Source organism: Oncorhynchus kisutch, unplaced genomic scaffold (assembly GCF_002021735.2).
Source record: "Oncorhynchus kisutch isolate 150728-3 unplaced genomic scaffold, Okis_V2 Okis09a-Okis19a_hom, whole genome shotgun sequence".
Classification (NCBI taxonomy): domain Eukaryota; kingdom Metazoa; phylum Chordata; class Actinopteri; order Salmoniformes; family Salmonidae; genus Oncorhynchus; species Oncorhynchus kisutch.
This window is the reverse complement of record NW_022261985.1, coordinates 7,322,164-7,343,043: the sequence shown is the minus strand read 5'-3', so window position 1 is coordinate 7,343,043 and position 20,880 is coordinate 7,322,164. Positions and strand designations below refer to the sequence as shown.

Below are 20,880 nucleotides of genomic sequence, written 5' to 3'. Positions count from 1 at the left end.
GTAGATGTGTTTATAGTGTCAGACACTAACTAGTCTTCCTCTGTACCTGACAGTAGATGTGTGTATTGTTTCGTATCAGACACTAACTAGTCTTCCTCTGTACCTGACAGTAGATGTGTGTATTGTTTCGTATCAGACACTAGTCTTCCTCTGTACCTGACAGTAGATGTGTTTATAGTATCAGACACTAGTCTTCCTCTGTACCTGACAGTAGATGTGTTTATAGTATCAGACACTAGTCTTCCTCTGTACCAACAGTAGATGTGGTTATAGTATCAGACACTAGTCTTCCTCTGTACCTGACAGTAGATGTGTGTATAGTGTCAGACACTAGTCTTCCTCTGTACCTGACAGTAGATGTGTGTATTGTATCAGACACTAGTCTTCCTCTGTACCTGACAGTAGATGTGTGTATTGTATCAGACACTAACTAGTCTTCCTCTGTACCTGACAGTAGATGTGTGTATAGTATCAGACACTAGTCTTCCTCTGTACCTGACAGTAGATGTGGTTATAGTATCAGACACTAGTCTTCCTCTGTACCTGACAGTAGATGTGTGTATAGTATCAGACACTAGTCTTCCTCTGTACCTGACAGTAGATGTGGTTATAGTATCAGACACTAGTCTTCCTCTGTACCTGACAGTAGATGTGTGTATAGTATCAGACACTAGTCTTCCTCTGTACCTGACAGTAGATGTGTGTATAGTATCAGACACTAGTCTTCCTCTGTACCTGACAGTAGATGTGGTTATAGTATCAGACACTAACTGTGTTCCCATTCCTTCCCAGCTGTTCAACACCCAGGCTCAGAGCCTGCTCCTCATGACCTCTGTGGCCATGCCTGTGTTCAGCAAGAAGAAGGAGACGGTGAGTGGGGGTCTGGGCTGAGTCCCAAAGTAGTCCACTATATAGGGAATAGGGCTCTGGTCTAAAGTTGTCTACTATATAGGGAATAGGGCTCTGGTCTAAAGTAGTGCACTATATAGGGAATAGGGCTCTGGTCTAAAGTAGTGCACTATATAGGAAATAGGGCTCTGGTCTAAAGTAGTGCACTATATAGGGAATAGGGCCCTGGTCTAAAGTAGTGCACTATATAGGGAATAGGGCTCTGGTCTAAAGTAGTGCACTATATAGTAAATAGGGCTCTGGTCTAAAGTAGTGCACTATATAGGAAATAGGGCTCTGGTCTAAAGTAGTGCACTATATAGGGAATAGGGCCCTGGTCTAAAGTAGTGCACTATATAGGAAATAGGGTTCCGTTTGGGACGCATACCCTAGAGTGGAGCTAAATCAACAACGCAATTAATGACAGGCCGGGGCTGAGTCATGGTCCTGTAGGCTAATGCACCCATCCTTGTCTCTCTGTGTCTCTCTGTCTTTCTGCACCCAGTTGTCTCATGGTCCTGTAGGCTAATGCACCCATCCTTGTCTCTCTGTGTCTCTCTGTCTTTCTGCGTCCAGCTGTCTCATGGTATTCTGCTGGGGGTGGTGGGGACCGACGTCCCTCTGAGAGAACTGATGAGGCTGGCTCCTAGATACAAGGTACCAACAACCCTTCACCTCTATGGACAACACGTTCCTGTCGTCTTTGATGTCCTTCTATAGAGCTGTCTGCTCTGTACTGCACCTTAACGACTGTCTGAACTCTCTGACCCCTCTTTCATGAGATCCATGTCTCCCTGTGTGTCTCCTATAGCTGGGTGTCCATGGTTACGCCTTCCTCAACACCAACAACGGTTATATCCTCGCCCACCCTGACCTCCGACCTCTGTATAAGGAGGGAAAGAAGCTGAAGCCAAAACCCAACTACAACAGTGTTGATCTGGCTGAGGTGGAGTGGGAGGACACGGATGAGACGGTGAGTAATCACACACACACACACACACACACACACAGACACAGACACACACACACACACGCGCACACACACACACACACACACACACACACACACACACACACACACACACACACACACACACACACACACACACACACACACACACACACACACACACACACACAGACACATACATACACACTCACAGGCACACACACACACAGACACATACACACACACATACACACTCACAGGCACACACACACATACACACATATATACACACACACACACATATACACAGATATACACACACACACACACAGGCGCACACACACACACACATATACACACACACAGACCACACACACACACTTTCACACTTCTTATTCACAGCCACAGAAGACCGCCTCTGATTGTGGCCGTGTGTATTTTCCTTCCAGTTGAGAACTGCCATGGTAAAAGGAGAGACAGGTACTCTGTCCTTAGACGTCAGAGCCACTGTAGAGAAAGGGGTAAGTTATTATTAACACAGCATAGTTATTAACACAGCATAGTTATTAACACAGCAGTAGACCCAGTACAATATGACATTACATAGTTATTAACACAGCATAGTTATTAACACAGCATAGTTATTAACACAGCAGTAGACCCAGTACAATATGACATTACATAGTTATTAACACAGCAGTAGTCCCAGTACAAGGTGACATTACATAGTTATTAACACAGTAGTAGTCCCAGTACAAGGTGACATTACATAGTTATTAACACAGCAGTAGTCCCAGTACAAGGTGACACTACATAGTTATTAACACAGCAGTAGACCCAGTACAAGGTGACACTACATAGTTATTAACACAGCAGTAGACCCAGTACAAGGTGACATTACATAGTTATTAACACAGCAGTAGTCCCAGTACAAGGTGACACTACATAGTTATTAACACAGTAGTAGTCCCAGTACAAGGTGACATTACATAGTTATTAACACAGCAGTAGACCCAGTACAAGGTGACATTACATAGTTATTAACACAGCAGTAGTCCCAGTACAAGGTGACATTACATAGTTATTAACACAGCAGTAGACCCAGTACAAGGTGACATTACATAGTTATTAACACAGCAGTAGACCCAGTACAAGGTGACATTACATAGTTATTAACACAGTAGTAGACCTAGAACAAGGTGACATTACATAGTTATTAACACAGCAGTAGACCCAGTACAAGGTGACACTACATAGTTATTAACACAGCAGTAGTCCCAGTACAAGGTGACATTACATAGTTATTAACACAGCAGTAGACCCAGTACAAGGTGACACTACATAGTTATTAACACAGCAGTAGACCCAGTACAAGGTGACACTACATAGTTATTAACACAGCAGTAGACCCAGTACAAGGTGACACTACATAGTTATTAACACAGCAGTAGTCCCAGTACAAGGTGACATTACATAGTTATTAACACAGCAGTAGTCCCAGTACAAGGTGACATTACATAGTTATTAACACAGCAGTAGACCCAGTACAAGGTGACATTACATAGTTATTAACACAGCAGTAGACCCAGTACAAGGTGACACTACATAGTTATTAACACAGCAGTAGACCCAGTACAAGGTGACACTACATAGTTATTAACACAGCAGTAGACCCAGTACAAGGTGACATTACATAGTTATTAACACAGCAGTAGACCCAGTACAAGGTGACATTACATAGTTATTAACACAGCAGTAGACCCAGTACAAGGTGACATTACATAGTTATTAACACAGTAGTAGTCCCAGTACAAGGTGACATTACATAGTTATTAACACAGCAGTAGACCCAGTACAAGGTGACATTACATAGTTATTAACACAGCAGTAGACCCAGTACAAGGTGACACTACATAGTTATTAACACAGCAGTAGACCCAGTACAAGGTGACATTACATAGTTATTAACACAGCAGTAGACCCAGTACAAGGTGACACTACATAGTTATTAACACAGCAGTAGACCCAGTACAAGGTGACACTACATAGTTATTAACACAGCAGTAGACCCAGTACAAGGTGACACTACATAGTTATTAACACAGCAGTAGACCCAGTACAAGGTGACATTACATAGTTATTAACACAGCAGTAGACCCAGTACAAGGTGACACTACATAGAGCCGACTACCACCTTTAAGAGCTGTTTATTCCCCTACCAGAGAAGAGTCATGTTCCTGAAGAATGACTACTTCTACACAACCATCAACGAGACTCCGTTCAGGTTGGTCCAATCAACACAGACAACGTAACATTCTTCTTCTATGTAGACGTCTCATAAACAGATATAATGTGGAGAAAAAACAATGGAAACCGTGTAAACGTGTAATGGGTGTGTCTCTACAGTCTTGGCATGGTGCTGACCAGAGGGCACGGAGAATATATCTTCATTGGGAACGTGTCTGTTAGGGAAGGTAAGTCGTCTGTCTCACCTGAACAACAAACACTGCAGTTTAACTACTAAACCAGGGTGTTTTCATCCACAGGCCTCTGCAGTATAACTACTAAACCAGGGTGTTATAACGTGTGTCCATCCACAGGCCTCTGCAGTATAACTACTAAACCAGGGTGTTGTAACTTGTCCATCCACAGGCCTCTGCAGTATAACTACTAAACCAGGGTGTTATCTTGTTTTCATCCACAGGCCTCTGCAGTATAACTACTAAACCAGGGTGGTATAACTTGTCCATCCACAGGCCTCTGCAGTTGAACTACTAAACCAGGGTGTTATAACTTGTTTCCATCCACAGGCCTCTGCAGTATAACTACTAAACCAGGGTGTTATAACTTGTTTCCATCCACAGGCCTCTGCAGTATAACTACTAAACCAGGGTGTTATAACTTGTGTCCATCCACAGGCCTCTGCAGTTTAACTACTAAACCAGGGTATTATAACGTGTGTCCATCCACAGGCCTCTGCAGTATAACTACTAAACCAGGGTGTTATAACTTGTGTCCATCCACAGGCCTCTGCAGTATAACTACTAAACCAGGGTGTTATAACTTGTGTCCATCCACAGGCCTCTGCAGTTTAACTACTAAACCAGGGTGTTGTAACTTGTGTCCATCCACAGGCCTCTGCAGTATAACTACTAAACCAGGGTGTTATAACTTGTGTCCATCCACAGGCCTCTGCAGTTTAACTACTAAACCAGGGTGTTATAACTTGTTTTCATCCACAGGCCTCAATGACCTGATGCAGCCAGATGTGTCCATCGCAAATGAGTGGTGAGTGTCTGACGAATCAGTTTCTCTCCCTATTCTTTCACTCACCAGCAAGCTATGACCTGACTGGTACACTATTACTGGTGTGTGTGTGTGTGTGTGTGTGTGTGTGTGTGTGTGTGTGTGTGTGTGTGTGTGTGTGTGTGTGTGTGTGTCTACAGGACCTACTGTGAGACAGACATTGACCCTCACCACCGCAAGCTGACCCAGCTCCAGGCTGTGTTTCGATACCTCACAGGGAAGGAACCTGATCTGGAGTGTGAGCCCCCCACAGTACATTCAGATATTAACACGCCATTTCAGAAAAGAGCCTTAGATTGACCTTTAACAAGAATCTCATTCATGGTCTATAGGTGATGAGGAACTGTTGAGACAGACTCTGTTTGATGCTGTGGTCACAGCCCCCATGGAGGCTTACTGGACAGCATTGATGCTCAACCCATCTGGGTAATTACCATGGATACTACAATACCACACTAGTACACTACCACACTACTACACTACTACACCACTATACTACTACACCACTATGCTACTATACTACTACACCACTATACTACTATACTATTACATCACTATGCTACTACACTACTACACTACTATACTACTACACTACTATACTACTACACTACTATACTACTATACTACTATACTACTACACTGCTATACTATTACACTACTACACTACTATACTGCTATACTACTACACCACTATACTACTACACTACTATACTTCTACACTACTACACTACTATACTACTATACTTCTACACTACTATACTTCTACACTACTACACTACTATACTTCTATACTACTATACTTCTATACTACTATACTTCTACACTACTATACTACTATACTTCTACACTACTACACTACTATACTTCTACACTACTACACTACTATACTATTACACTACTACACTACTATACTGCTATACTACTACACCACTATACTACTACACTACTACACTACTATACTGCTATACTACTACACCACTATACTTCTATACTACTATACTTCTACACTACCACACTACTATACTACTACACTACTATACTATTACACTACTACACTACTACACCACTATACTACGACACCACTATGCTACTATACTACTACACCACTATACTACTATACTATTACATCACTATGCTACTACACTACTACACTACTATACTACTACACTACTATACTGCTATACTACTACACCACTATACTACTACACTACTACACTACTATACTGCTATACTACTACACCACTATACTTCTATACTACTATACTTCTACACTACCACACTACTATACTACTACACTACTATACTATTACACTACTACACTACTACACCACTATACTACGACACCACTATGCTACTATACTACTACACCACTATACTACTATACTATTACATCACTATGCTACTACACTACTACACTACTATACTACTACACTACTATACTACTATACTACTACACTACTATACTATTACACTACTACACTACTATGCTGCTATACTACTACACCACTATACTACTACACCACTATACTTCTATACTACTATACTTCTACACTACCACACTACTATACTACTACACTAGTATACTACTATATGTCTACACTACCACACCACTACACCACTACACTACTATACTACTGCACCACTATACTACTACACCACTATACTACTATACTTCTACACTACCACACTACTATACTACTACACTACTACACTGCTATACTACTGCACCACTATACTACTACACCACTATACTACTATACTTCTACACTACCACACCACTACACTACTATACTACTACACTACTACACTACTACATTACTATACTACTACACTACCACACTAATATACTACTACACTAATATACTACTACACTACTATACTACTACACTACTACACTAATATACTACTACACTACTACACTACTATAATACTACACTACTACACTACTGTACTACTACACTACTATACTACTACACTACTACACTACCACACTACTACACTACTATACTACTATACTACCACACTACTATACTACTACACTACTACACTACCACACTACTACACTACCACACTACTACGCCACTATACTACTACACCACTATACTACTATACTTCTACACTACTATACAACTACACCACTACACTACTATACTACTACACTACTATACTACTACACTACTACACTACTATACTACTATACTACCACACCACTACACTACTATACTACTACACTACTACACTACTATACTACTATACTACCACACCACTACACTACGATACTACTGTACTACTACACTGCTAAACTACCACACCACTACACCACTACACTACTATACTACTACACTACTACACAATCACACGACTATACTACTACACTACTATACTACTACACTACTACACAGTCACACGCCTATACTACTACACTACCACACTACTACACTACTACACTACGATACTACTGTACTACTATACTACTACACTGCTACACTACCACACCACTACACTACTACACGACTATACTACTACACTACTACACTACCACACCACTACACTACCACACCACTACACTACTATACTACCACACTACCACACTACTACACTACACTTGCACAGTACCACCACTCTCTGTGGTCACATGGAGAGTCCTACCAGACAGACATGATGTTCTATCCATCTGGGTTGGTAACAGTGCTGTAACATACCATGCTGCCATACTACTATAATCCATCTGGGTTGGTAACAGTGCTATAACATACCATGCTGCCATACTACCATACTACTCCACTACCACACTACCATACTACTATACTACCACACTACCATACTACTACACTACCACACTACCATACTACCACACTACTCCACTACCACACTACCATACTACCACACTACTCCACTACCATACTACCATACTACCACACTACTCCACTACCACACTACCATACTACCATACTACCATACTACCACACTACTCCACTACCACACTACCATACTACCATACTACCACACTACTCCACTACCACACTACCATACTACCATACTACTCCACTACCACACTACCATACTACCATACTACCATACTACCATACTACCACACTACTCCACTACCACACTACCATACTACCACACTACCATACTACCATACTACCACACTACCATACTACTACACTACCACACTAAGATACTACCACACTACCACACCACTACACTACCACACTACTATACTACCACACTACCATACTACTATACTACCACACTACCACACTACCATACTACTATAATCCATCTGGGTTGGTAACAGTACTGTAACATACCACACTACCACACTACCATACTACTCCACTACTATAATCCATCTGGGTTGGTAACAGTGCTGTAACATACCATACTACCATGCTACTATACTACCACACTACCACACTACCATACTACCATGCTACTATACTACCACACTACCACACTACCACACTACCATACTACCACACTACCACACCACTACACTACCATACTACCATACTACCACACTACCACACCACCATACTACTATAATCCATCTGGGTTGGTAACAGTGCTGTAACATACCATACTACCATGCTACCATGCTGCCATACTACCACACTACCACACTACCATACTACCATGCTACCATGCTGCCATACTACCACACTACCACACTACCACACTACCACACTACTTCACTACCACACTACCACACTACCATACTACTCCACTACTATAATCCATTTGGGTTGGTAACAGTACTGTAACATACCATACTACCATGCTACTATACTACCACACTACCACACTACCATACTACCATACTACCATGCTACTATACTACCACACTACCACACTACCATACTACTCCACTACTATAATCCATTTGGGTTGGTAACAGTACTGTAACATACCACACTACCACACTACCATACTACTCCACTACTATACTCCATCTGGGTTGGTAACAGTGCTGTAACATACCATACTACCATGCTACTATACTACCACACTACCACACTACCATACTACCATGCTGCCATACTACCACACTACCACACTACCACACTACCACACCAGTGGTAACAGTACTATAATGTACCTAACTACCATACTACTCCACTACTATACTCCACCTGGGTTGGTAACAGTGCTGTAACGTACCATACTACCACACTACCACACTACTCCACTACTCCACTACTATACTCCATCTGGGTTGGTAACAGTGCTGTAACATACCATACTACCACACTACCACACTACTCCACTACTATACTCCATCTGGGTTGGTAACAGTGCTGTAACATACCATACTACCACACTACCACACTACTCCACTACTATACTCCATCTGGGTTGGTAACAGTGCTGTAACATACCATACTACCACACTACCACACTACTCCACTACTATACTCCATCTGGGTTGGTAACAGTGCTGTAACATACCATACTACCACACTACCACACTACTCCACTACTATACTCCATCTGGGTTGGTAACAGTGCTGTAACATACCATACTACCACACTACCACACTACTCCACTACTATACTCCATCTGGGTTGGTAACAGTGCTGTAACATACCATACTACCACACTACCACACTACTCCACTACTATACTCCATCTGGGTTGGTAACAGTGCTGTAACATACCATACTACTCCACTACTATACTCCATCTGGGTTGGTAACAGTGCTGTAACATACCACACTACCACACCAGTGGTAACAGTACTATAACGTACCATACTACCACACTACTCCACTACTATACTCCACCTGGGTTGGTAACAGTGCTGTAACATACCATACTACTATACTCCACCTGGTAACAGTGCTGTAACATACCATACTACTATACTCCACCTGGTAACAGTGCTGTAACATACCATACTACTATACTCCACCTGGGTTGGTAACAGTGCTGTAACATACCATACTACTATACTCCATCTGGGTTGGTAACAGTGCTGTAACGTACCATACTACCACACCACTACACTACCATACTACTCCACTACTATACTCCACCTGGTAACAGTGCTGTAACATACCATACTACTATACTCCATCTGGGTTGGTAACAGTGTTGTAACATACCATACTACCACACTACCACACCAGTGGTAACAGTGCTGTAACGTACCATACTACCACACTACCATACTACTCCACTACTATACTCCACCTGGTAACAGTACTATAACGTACCATACTACCACACTACCACACTACCACACCAGTGGTAACAGTGCTGTAACGTACCATACTACCACACTACCATACTACTCCACTACTATACTCCACCTGGTAACAGTACTATAACGTACCATACTACTCCACTACTATACTCCACCTGGTAACAGTACTATAACGTACCATACTACCACACTACCACACCAGTGGTAACAGTACTATAACGTACCATACTACCATACTACTCCACTACTATACTCCATCTGGGTTGGTAACAGTACTGTAACGTACCATACTACCACACTACCACACCAGTGGTAACAGTACTATAACGTACCATACTACCATACTACTCCACTACTATACTCCATCTGGGTTGGTAACAGTACTGTAACGTACCATACTACCACACTACCACACCAGTGGTAACAGTACTATAACGTACCATACTACCATACTACTCCACTACTATACTCCATCTGGGTTGGTAACAGTACTATAACGTACCATACTACCATACTACTCCACTACTATACTCCATCTGGGTTGGTAACAGTACTGTAACGTACCATACTACCACACTACCACACCAGTGGTAACAGTACTATAACGTACCATACTACCATACTACTCCACTACTATACTCCATCTGGGTTGGTAACAGTACTATAACGTACCATACTACCATACTACTCCACTACTATACTCCACCTGGTAACAGTACTATAACGTACCATACTACCACACTACCACACCAGTGGTAACAGTACTATAACGTACCATACTACCATACTACTCCACTACTATACTCCATCTGGGTTGGTAACAGTACTGTAACGTACCATACTACCACACTACCACACCAGTGGTAACAGTACTATAACGTACCATACTACCATACTACTCCACTACTATACTCCATCTGGGTTGGTAACAGTACTGTAACGTACCATACTACCACACTACCACACCAGTGGTAACAGTACTATAACGTACCATACTACCATACTACTCCACTACTATACTCCATCTGGGTTGGTAACAGTACTATAACGTACCATACTACCATACTACTCCACTACTATACTCCATCTGGGTTGGTAACAGTACTGTAACGTACCATACTACCATACTACTCCACTACTATACTCCATCTGGGTTGGTAACAGTACTGTAACGTACCATACTACCATACTACTCCACTACTATACTCCATCTGGGTTGGTAACAGTACTGTAATGTACCATACTACCATACTACTCCACTACTATACTCCATCTGGGTTGGTAACAGTACTGTAACGTACCATACTACCATACTACTCCACTACTATACTCCATCTGGGTTGGTAACAGTACTGTAACGTACCATACTACCATACTACTCCACTACTATACTCCATCTGGGTTGGTAACAGTACTGTAACGTACCATACTACCACACTACTCCACTACTATACTCCATCTGGGTTGGTAACAGTACTGTAACGTACCATACTACCACACTACCACACTACTCCACTACTATACTCCATCTGGGTTGGTAACAGTACTGTAACGTACCATACTACTCCACTACTATACTCCATCTGGGTTGGTAACAGTACTGTAACGTACCATACTACTCCACTACTATACTCCATCTGGGTTGGTAACAGTACTGTAACGTACCATACTACTCCACTACTATACTCCATCTGGGTTGGTAACAGTACTATAACGTACCATACTACCATACTACTCCACTACTATACTCCATCTGGGTTGGTAACAGTACTATAACGTACCATACTACCATACTACTCCACTACTATACTCCATCTGGGTTGGTAACAGTACTGTAACGTACCATACTACCATACTACTCCACTACTATACTCCATCTGGGTTGGTAACAGTACTGTAACGTACCATACTACCACACTACTCCACTACTATACTCCATCTGGGTTGGTAACAGTACTATAACGTACCATACTACTCCACTACTATACTCCACCTGGTAACAGTACTGTAACGTACCATACTACCATACTACTCCACTACTATACTCCATCTGGGTTGGTAACAGTACTGTAACGTACCATACTACCACACTACTCCACTACTATACTCCATCTGGGTTGGTAACAGTACTGTAACGTACCATACTACTCCACTACTATACTCCATCTGGGTTGGTAACAGTACTGTAACGTACCACACTACCATACTACTCCACTACTATACTCCATCTGGGTTGGTAACAGTACTGTAACGTACCATACTACCATACTACTCCACTACTATACTCCATCTGGGTTGGTAACAGTACTGTAACGTACCGTACTACCATACTACTCCACTACTATACTCCATCTGGGTTGGTAACAGTACTGTAACGTACCACACTACCAATATATCCCATATTTATTATCTGTTGATAAATGCTCTACATCCTTGTTTAGATTTGAATGTATGTCTGGTTTTCAGCCGTAGTGTTACTGCCCCTCCTTGTCTCTCCTCTGTGTGTTCAGTATGGACGAGGGGGTGGAGACTGCGTTCCTGGGCACCCGGTCTGGTCTGATGAGGGTCACCAGATACGTGGGCATTGAGAAACGCGTTGCCAAGTAAGTCAAACCTACAGTACTGAAACACACTGGGTTACCTACAGTACTGAAACACACTGGGTTACCTACAGTACTGAAACACACTGGGTTACCTACAGTACTGAAACACACTGGGTTACCTACAGTACTGAAACACATTGGGTTGTCATCTGTTGTTTTACTGGGTTGTCTCTGCTCTACATAGGTGGCTACATTTATTATGGGTGGGTGAGTTGGTGGGTGGGTGAGTTGGTGGGTGGGTGAGTTGGTGGGTGAGTGAGTGAGTGAGTGAGCTGTTGAGTGAGCTGGTGAGTGAGTGAGTTGGTGGGTGGGTGGGTGAGTGGGTGAGTGAGTGAGTTGGTGAGAGAGTGAGTTGGTGAGAGAGTGAGTTGGTGAGAGAGTGAGTTGGTGAGAGAGTGAGTTGGTGAGAGAGTGAGTTGGTGAGTGAGTGAGTTGGTGAGTGAGTGAGTTGGTGAGTGAGTTGGTGAGTGAGTTGGTGAGTGAGTGGGTGAGTGAGTTGGTGGGTGAGTGAGTTGGTGGGTGAGTGAGTTGGTGAGTGAGTGAGTGGATGAGTGAGTTGGTGGGTGGGTGGGTGAGTCCTTTCTACAGTATAACAGTCAGAAGATACCATGACTGTAGCAGGATTGCTATAAACCCCTACCTGCCAAAAGGAGATTTTCTCTGTTATTCAGTCTGTCTGTAGAAACGGACTAGTCTTTCTATAGCCTACTCTAATCTCAGAGAGACTCTTATCTCTCTAGTAACTGTCCTTGTTAGGGCTCTTCAGGACTCTTCCCTGGCAGTGCCCTCCTGCCAGGCAGGGTTTAGTCTCAGAGTGACTGACACCGCAACATAATCCCACTAGTTATCAGTCATCTGATTGCTCCCGTCACTCATTGTGTAATTCTCCTCTGTGAGGGGGAGTTGTGGGCCAGCAGCTCTTTGTTGACCTTAACAGGTGTATGTCTAGAGTGTCTACAGGGTCCATTAGGAGGCTCTGTGTTTGATGGGTCTGAAGATATCAGCCTGGAGACTGACTGAGTCCCAGACGCTACCCTATTCCATATGGGCAGTACTTTTGACCGGGCCCTATGGACTCTGGTTTAGAGGTAGTGTATTATATAGGCCCTATGGACTCTGGTTTAGAGGTAGTGTATTATATAGGCCCTATGGACTCTGGTTTAGAGGTAGTGTATTATATAGGCCCTATGGACTCTGGTTTAGAAGCATTTGGGACCCAACCGTTTGATTTGAAATTTGTTTTGAAAAGGAACTTGCCGACTCAGGTGGACAGGGATGGCCGGGTTATTGCTCTTATTGCTGAGGGACGTGTTTGGGTTGTTTCCTTTGTGGAGATATTACCCCTTGAATTGATATGACCTATAGCCCCTTGAATTGATATGACCTATAGCCCCTTGAATTGATATGACCTATAGCCCCTTGAATTGATATGACCTATAGCCCCTTGAATTGATATGACCTATAGCCCCTTGAATTGATATGACCTATAGCCCCTTGAATTGATATGACCTATAACCCCTTGAATTAATATTACCTATAGCCCCTTGAATTGATATGACCTATAGCCCCTTGAATTGATATGACCTATAGCCCCTTGAATTGATATGACCTATAGCCCCTTGAATTGATATGACCTATAGCCCCTTGAATTGATATGACCTATAACCCCTTGAATTAATATTACCTATAGCCCCTTGAATTGATATGACCTATAGCCCCTTGAATTGATATGACCTATAGCCCCTTGAATTGATATGACCTATAGCCCCTTGAATTGATATGACCTATAGCCCCTTGAATTGATATGACCTATAGCCCCTTGAATTGATATGACCTATAACCCCTTGAATTAATATTACCTATAGCCCCTTGAATTGATATGACCTATAGCCCCTTGAATTGATATGACCTATAGCCCCTTGAATTGATATGACCTATAGCCCCTTGAATTGATATGACCTATAGCCCCTTGAATTGATATTACCTTCAGAAATATGCTCCTGTGGACTTTCATCACCCTCTAGTGGGTGAAGAAGGTACTGCCGGGTCCACTGGCGGTTGGTGGAACCTTAATTGGGGAGTACAGGCTTGTGGTACTGGCTGGAGCGACATTAGTGGAATGGTATCACATATATCAATCACATGGTTTCCATGGTTTCCATGTGTTTGAGGCCATTCCATTCGCTCCGTTCCATCCATTATTATTTTTTTTATGCATCTTTTAACACAGGCTTAATACCTAACAAACCCTTTGTGATTTTGAATCACTTTTAACACAGGCCCTGTTGTTACCTCATATCCCAGAGATGGTACCTTACGCCTGGGAAGAAAACACTTACATTGGCTCAATTTACCTCATGGCCATTGGCTCAATTTACCTCATGGCCATTGGCTCAATTTACCTCATGGCCATTGGCTCAATTTACCCCAAGGCCATTGGCTCAATTTACCTCATGGCCATTGGCTCAATTTACCTCATGGCCATTGGCTCAATTTACCCATGGCCATTGGCTCAATTTACCCATGGCCATTGGCTCAATTTACCCCATGGCCATTGGCTCAATTTACCTCATGGCCATTGGCTCAATTTACCCCAAGGCCATTGGCTCAATTTACCCATGGCCATTGGCTCAATTTACCCCAAGGCCATTGGCTCAATTTACCCCATGGCCATTGGCTCAATTTACCCCAAGGCCATTGGCTCAATTTACCCCAAGGCCATTGGCTCAATTTACCCCAAGGCCATTGGCTCAATTTACCCCAAGGCCATTGGCTCAATTTACCCCAAGGCCATTGGCTCAATTTACCCCAAGGCCATTGGCTCAATTTACCCCAAGGCCATTGGCTCAATTTACCCCAAGGCCATTGGCTCAACTTACCTCATGGCCATTGGCTCAATTTACCCCAAGGCCATTGGCTCAATTTACCCATGGCCATTGGCTCAATTTACCCATGGCCATTGGCTCAATTTACCCCAAGGCCATTGGCTCAATTTACCCCATGGCCATTGGCTCAATTTACCCCAAGGCCATTGGCTCAACTTACCCCATGGCCATTGGCTCAATTTACCCCAAGGCCATTGGCTCAACTTACCCCATGGCCATTGGCTCAATTTACCCCAAGGCCATTGGCTCAATTTACCCCATGGCCATTGGCCCAATTTACCCCAAGGCCATTGGCTCAATTTACCCCATGGCCATTGGCCCAATTTACCCCAAGGCCATTGGCTCAATTTACCCCAAGGCCATTGGCTCAATTTACCCCATGGCCATTGGCTCAATTTACCTCATGGCCATTGGCTCAATTTACCTCATGGCCATTGGCTCAATTTACCTCATGGCCATTGGCTCAATTTACCCCAAGGCCATTGGCTCAATTTACCCCAAGGCCATTGGCTCAATTTACCCCAAGGCCATTGGCTCAATTTACCCCAAGGCCATTGGCTCAATTTACCCCAAGGCCATTGGCTCAATTTACCCCAAGGCCATTGGCTCAATTTACCCCATGGCCATTGGCTCAATTTACCCCAAGGCAAACATTTAGACTATATTAGCCCACGCAGCTACAACTACAATGATGACCTTTCATGCCAGGTTTAGGACCTCATATTGAAGTTTATATCGACCCCAACTGATGTATAGAACAATCCTAAAACGATCTACTTAGTTTTAGATACCAGCATTACTACTGTATAACAGCACATTCATTTGACTCGGGGAAAGTCTGGGTTTTGACCTACTGTAACTTCCTTGCCCCTTTTTCCATGTGGTTTCTTCCTTCACAGACTCCATGAAATGAACACCTCTTCCTAAATATTTGGTTAAATGATTCATGTGGTGTATTGTTTCCTAGAACAAGGGTGGCTCAATTTACCCCTTTGGATCAATTTACCCCTTTGGCTCAATTTATCCCTTTGGCTCAATTTACCCCTTTGGCTCAATTTACCCCTTTGGCTCAATTTACCCCAAGGCCATTGGCTCAATTTACCCCATGGCCATTGGCCCAATTTACCCCAAGGCCATTGGCTCAATTTACCCCAAGGCCATTGGCTCAATTTACCCCATGGCCATTGGCTCAATTTACCTCATGGCCATTGGCTCAATTTACCTCATGGCCATTGGCTCAATTTACCTCATGGCCATTGGCTCAATTTACCCCAAGGCCATTGGCTCAATTTACCCCAAGGCCATTGGCTCAATTTACCCCAAGGCCATTGGCTCAATTTACCCCAAGGCCATTGGCTCAATTTACCCCAAGGCCATTGGCTCAATTTACCCCAAGGCCATTGGCTCAATTTACCCCAAGGCCATTGGCTCAATTTACCCCAAGGCCATTGGCTCAATTTACCCCATGGCCATTGGCTCAATTTACCCCAAGGCAAACATTTAGACTATATTAGCCCACGCAGCTACAACTACAATGATGACCTTTCATGCCAGGTTTAGGACCTCATATTGAAGTTTATATCGACCCCAACTGATGTATAGAACAATCCTAAAACGATCTACTTAGTTTTAGATACCAGCATTACTACTGTATAACAGCACATTCATTTGACTCGGGGAAAGTCTGGGTTTTGACCTACTGTAACTTCCTTACCCCTTTTTCCATGTGGTTTCTTCCTTCACAGACTCCATGAAATGAACACCTCTTCCTAAATATTTGGTTAAATGATTCATGTGGTGTATTGTTTCCTAGAACAAGGGTGGCTCAATTTACCCCTTTGGATCAATTTACCCCTTTGGCTCAATTTATCCCTTTGGCTCAATTTACCCCTTTGGCTCAATTTACCCCTTTGGCTCAATTTACCACATGGATCAATTTACCCCTTTGGCTCAATTTACCACATGGATCAATTCACCCCACTCTCCCCTCTACACACTGCTTCAACAACACATTGTTCTTCTGACATGGTTGCTTTCTGAATCTGGCTAACTCTCTGTATTTTACCACATACCCCTCACCCCTTCTTGTGACCTGTGACCCTCCCAACTCCTGTGTTTCCAGACCAAAGGTCTTCTCCAAGTCAGTACATGACAGAAAATGACCTGATTTTGGTTCATTTTGGTCTTAAAGGTTTATTTTCATTGCAAAAAGCAAGCTTCAATGGACCGGCTTCTGCATCTCTATCCCTTGCAGAAGAAAAGCTTTTAACTAGGATCAAGACAGTAGATTATAATCCTGTAGATCCTATCCCAGCGATAATGCCTTGCATTACACAAGAAAACCCTTCAATTTGCTCAATTTGCCATTGGCTCAATTTACCCCAAGGCAGACATTTAGACTATATTAGCCCACACAGCTACAGCTATAATGATGACCTTTCATGCCAGGTTTAGGACCTCATATTGAAGCTGATATAGACCCCAACTGATGTATAGAACAATCTTAAAATGATCTACTTTGGTTTAGTTAAAGCTTTTAACTAGGACCAAGACAGTAGATTATAATCCTGTAGGTCATTTTAACTAGGACCAAGACAGTAGATTATAATCCTGTAGGTCATTTTAACTAGGACCAAGACAGTAGATTATAATCCTGTAGGTCATTTTAACTAGGACCAAGACAGTAGATTATAATCCTGTAGATCATTTTAACTAGGACCAAGACAGTAGATTATAATCCTGTAGGTCATTTTAACTAGGACCAAGAGAGTAGATTATAATCCTGTAGGTCATTTTAACTAGGACCAAGACAGTAGATTATAATCCTGTAGATCATTTTAACTAGGACCAAAACAGATTATAATCCTGTAGGTCATTTGAACTAGGACCAAGACAGTAGATTATAATCCTGCAGATCATTTTTAACTAGGACCAAGACAGTAGATTATAATCCTGCAGGTAATTTTAACTAGGACCAAGACAGTAGATTATAATCCAGTAGATCATTTTAACTAGGACCAAGACAGTAGATTATAATCCAGTAGATCATTTTAACTAGGATCAAGACAGTAGATTATAATCCAGTAGGTCATTTTAACTAGGACCAAGACAGTAGATTATAATCCTGTAGATCATTTTAACTAGGACCAAGACAGTAGATTATAATCCAGTAGATCATTGTAACTAGGACCAAGACAGTAGATTATAATCCTGCAGATCATTTTTAACTAGGACCAAGACAGTAGATTATAATCCTGCAGGTAATTTTAACTAGGACCAAGACAGTAGATTATAATCCAGTAGATCATTTTAACTAGGACCAAGACAGTAGATTATAATCCAGTAGATCATTTTAACTAGGACCAAAACAGATTATAATCCTGTAGGTCATTTGAACTAGGACCAAGACAGTAGATTATAATCCTGCAGATAATTTTTAACCAGGACCAAGACAGTAGATTATAATCCTGCAGGTCATTTTAACTAGGACCAAGACAGTAGATTATAATCCTGTAGATCATTTTAACTAGGACCAAGACAGTAGATTATAATCCAGTAGGTCATTTTAACTAGGACCAAGACAGTAGATTATAATCCTGTAGATCATTTTAACTAGGACCAAGACAGTAGATTATAATCCTGTAGATCATTTTAACTAGGACCAAGACAGTAGATTATAATCCTGTAGATCATTTTAACTAGGACCAAGACAGTAGATTATAATCCTGTAGATCATTTTAACTAGGACCAAGACAGTAGATTATAATCCTGTAGATCATTTTAACTAGGACCAAGACAGTAGATTATAATCCTGTAGATCATTTTAACTAGGACCAAGACAGTAGATTATAATCCAGTAGATCATTTTAACTAGGACCAAGACAGTAGATTATAATCCTGTAGATCATTTTAACTAGGACCAAGACAGTAGATTATAATCCTGTAGATCATTTTAACTAGGACCAAGACAGTAGATTATAATCCTGTAGATCATTTTAACTAGGACCAAGACAGTAGATTATAATCCTGTAGATCATTTTAACTAGGACCAAGACAGTAGATTATAATCCAGTAGATCATTTTAACTAGGACCAAAACAGATTATAATCCTGTAGATCATTTTAACTAGGACCAAGACAGTAGATTATAATCCTGCAGGTCATTTTAACTAGGACCAAGACAGTAGATTATAATCCTGCAGATCATTTTAACTAGGACCAAGACAGTAGATTATAATCCTGTAGATCATTTTAACTAGGACCAAGACAGTAGATTATAATCCTGTAGATCATTTTAACTAGGACCAAGACAGTAGATTATAATCCTGTAGATCATTTTAACTAGGACCAAGACAGTAGATTATAATCCAGTAGATCATTTTAACTAGGACCAAAACAGATTATAATCCTGTAGATCATTTTAACTAGGACCAAGACAGTAGATTATAATCCTGTAGATCATTTTAACTAGGACCAAGACAGTAGATTATAATCCTGTAGATCATTTTAACTAGGACCAAGACAGTAGATTATAATCCTGTAGATCATTTTAACTAGGACCAAGACAGTAGATTATAATCCAGTAGATCATTTTAACTAGGACCAAGACAGTAGATTATAATCCAGTAGATCATTTTAACTAGGACCAAAACAGATTATAATCCTGTAGATCATTTTAACTAGGACCAAGACAGTAGATTATAATCCTGTAGATCATTTGAACTAGGACCAAGACAGTAGATTATAATCCTGTAGATCATTTTAACTAGGATCAAGACAGTAGATTATAATCCTGTAGATCATTTTAACTAGGACCAAAACAGTAGATTATAATCCTGTAGATCATTTTAACTAGGACCAAGACAGTAGATTATAATCCTGCAGATCATTTGAACTAGGACCAAGACAGTAGATTATAATCCCGTAGATCCCAGCCTCTCTTCCTCGCTCTGCACTGGCTTCTTGCTTTACAACTGATTTCAACATTTTGGCAACACTTTATGAAAGCTTTCATTAAAATGCCTTTTAAATGCTTATAGA

At 41.8% G+C, this 20,880-nt stretch overlaps 1 protein-coding gene across 1 annotated transcript in view; it reads left to right on the top strand.

Moving 5' to 3' along the window:
- Window positions 1-20,880, top strand: part of LOC116360523 (voltage-dependent calcium channel subunit alpha-2/delta-4-like) — a 41,474-nt gene that overhangs the window by 11,079 nt on the left and 9,515 nt on the right. The window contains exons 6-16 of the mRNA XM_031815230.1: window positions 793-870; window positions 1,465-1,545; window positions 1,700-1,861; window positions 2,287-2,358; window positions 4,060-4,121; window positions 4,244-4,311; window positions 5,080-5,125; window positions 5,284-5,381; window positions 5,476-5,569; window positions 12,864-12,956; window positions 17,964-17,981. Coding sequence (XP_031671090.1) covers window positions 793-870; window positions 1,465-1,545; window positions 1,700-1,861; window positions 2,287-2,358; window positions 4,060-4,121; window positions 4,244-4,311; window positions 5,080-5,125; window positions 5,284-5,381; window positions 5,476-5,569; window positions 12,864-12,956; window positions 17,964-17,981 — 872 coding nt within the window. The remainder of the gene's footprint in view (window positions 1-792; window positions 871-1,464; window positions 1,546-1,699; window positions 1,862-2,286; window positions 2,359-4,059; window positions 4,122-4,243; window positions 4,312-5,079; window positions 5,126-5,283; window positions 5,382-5,475; window positions 5,570-12,863; window positions 12,957-17,963; window positions 17,982-20,880) is intronic.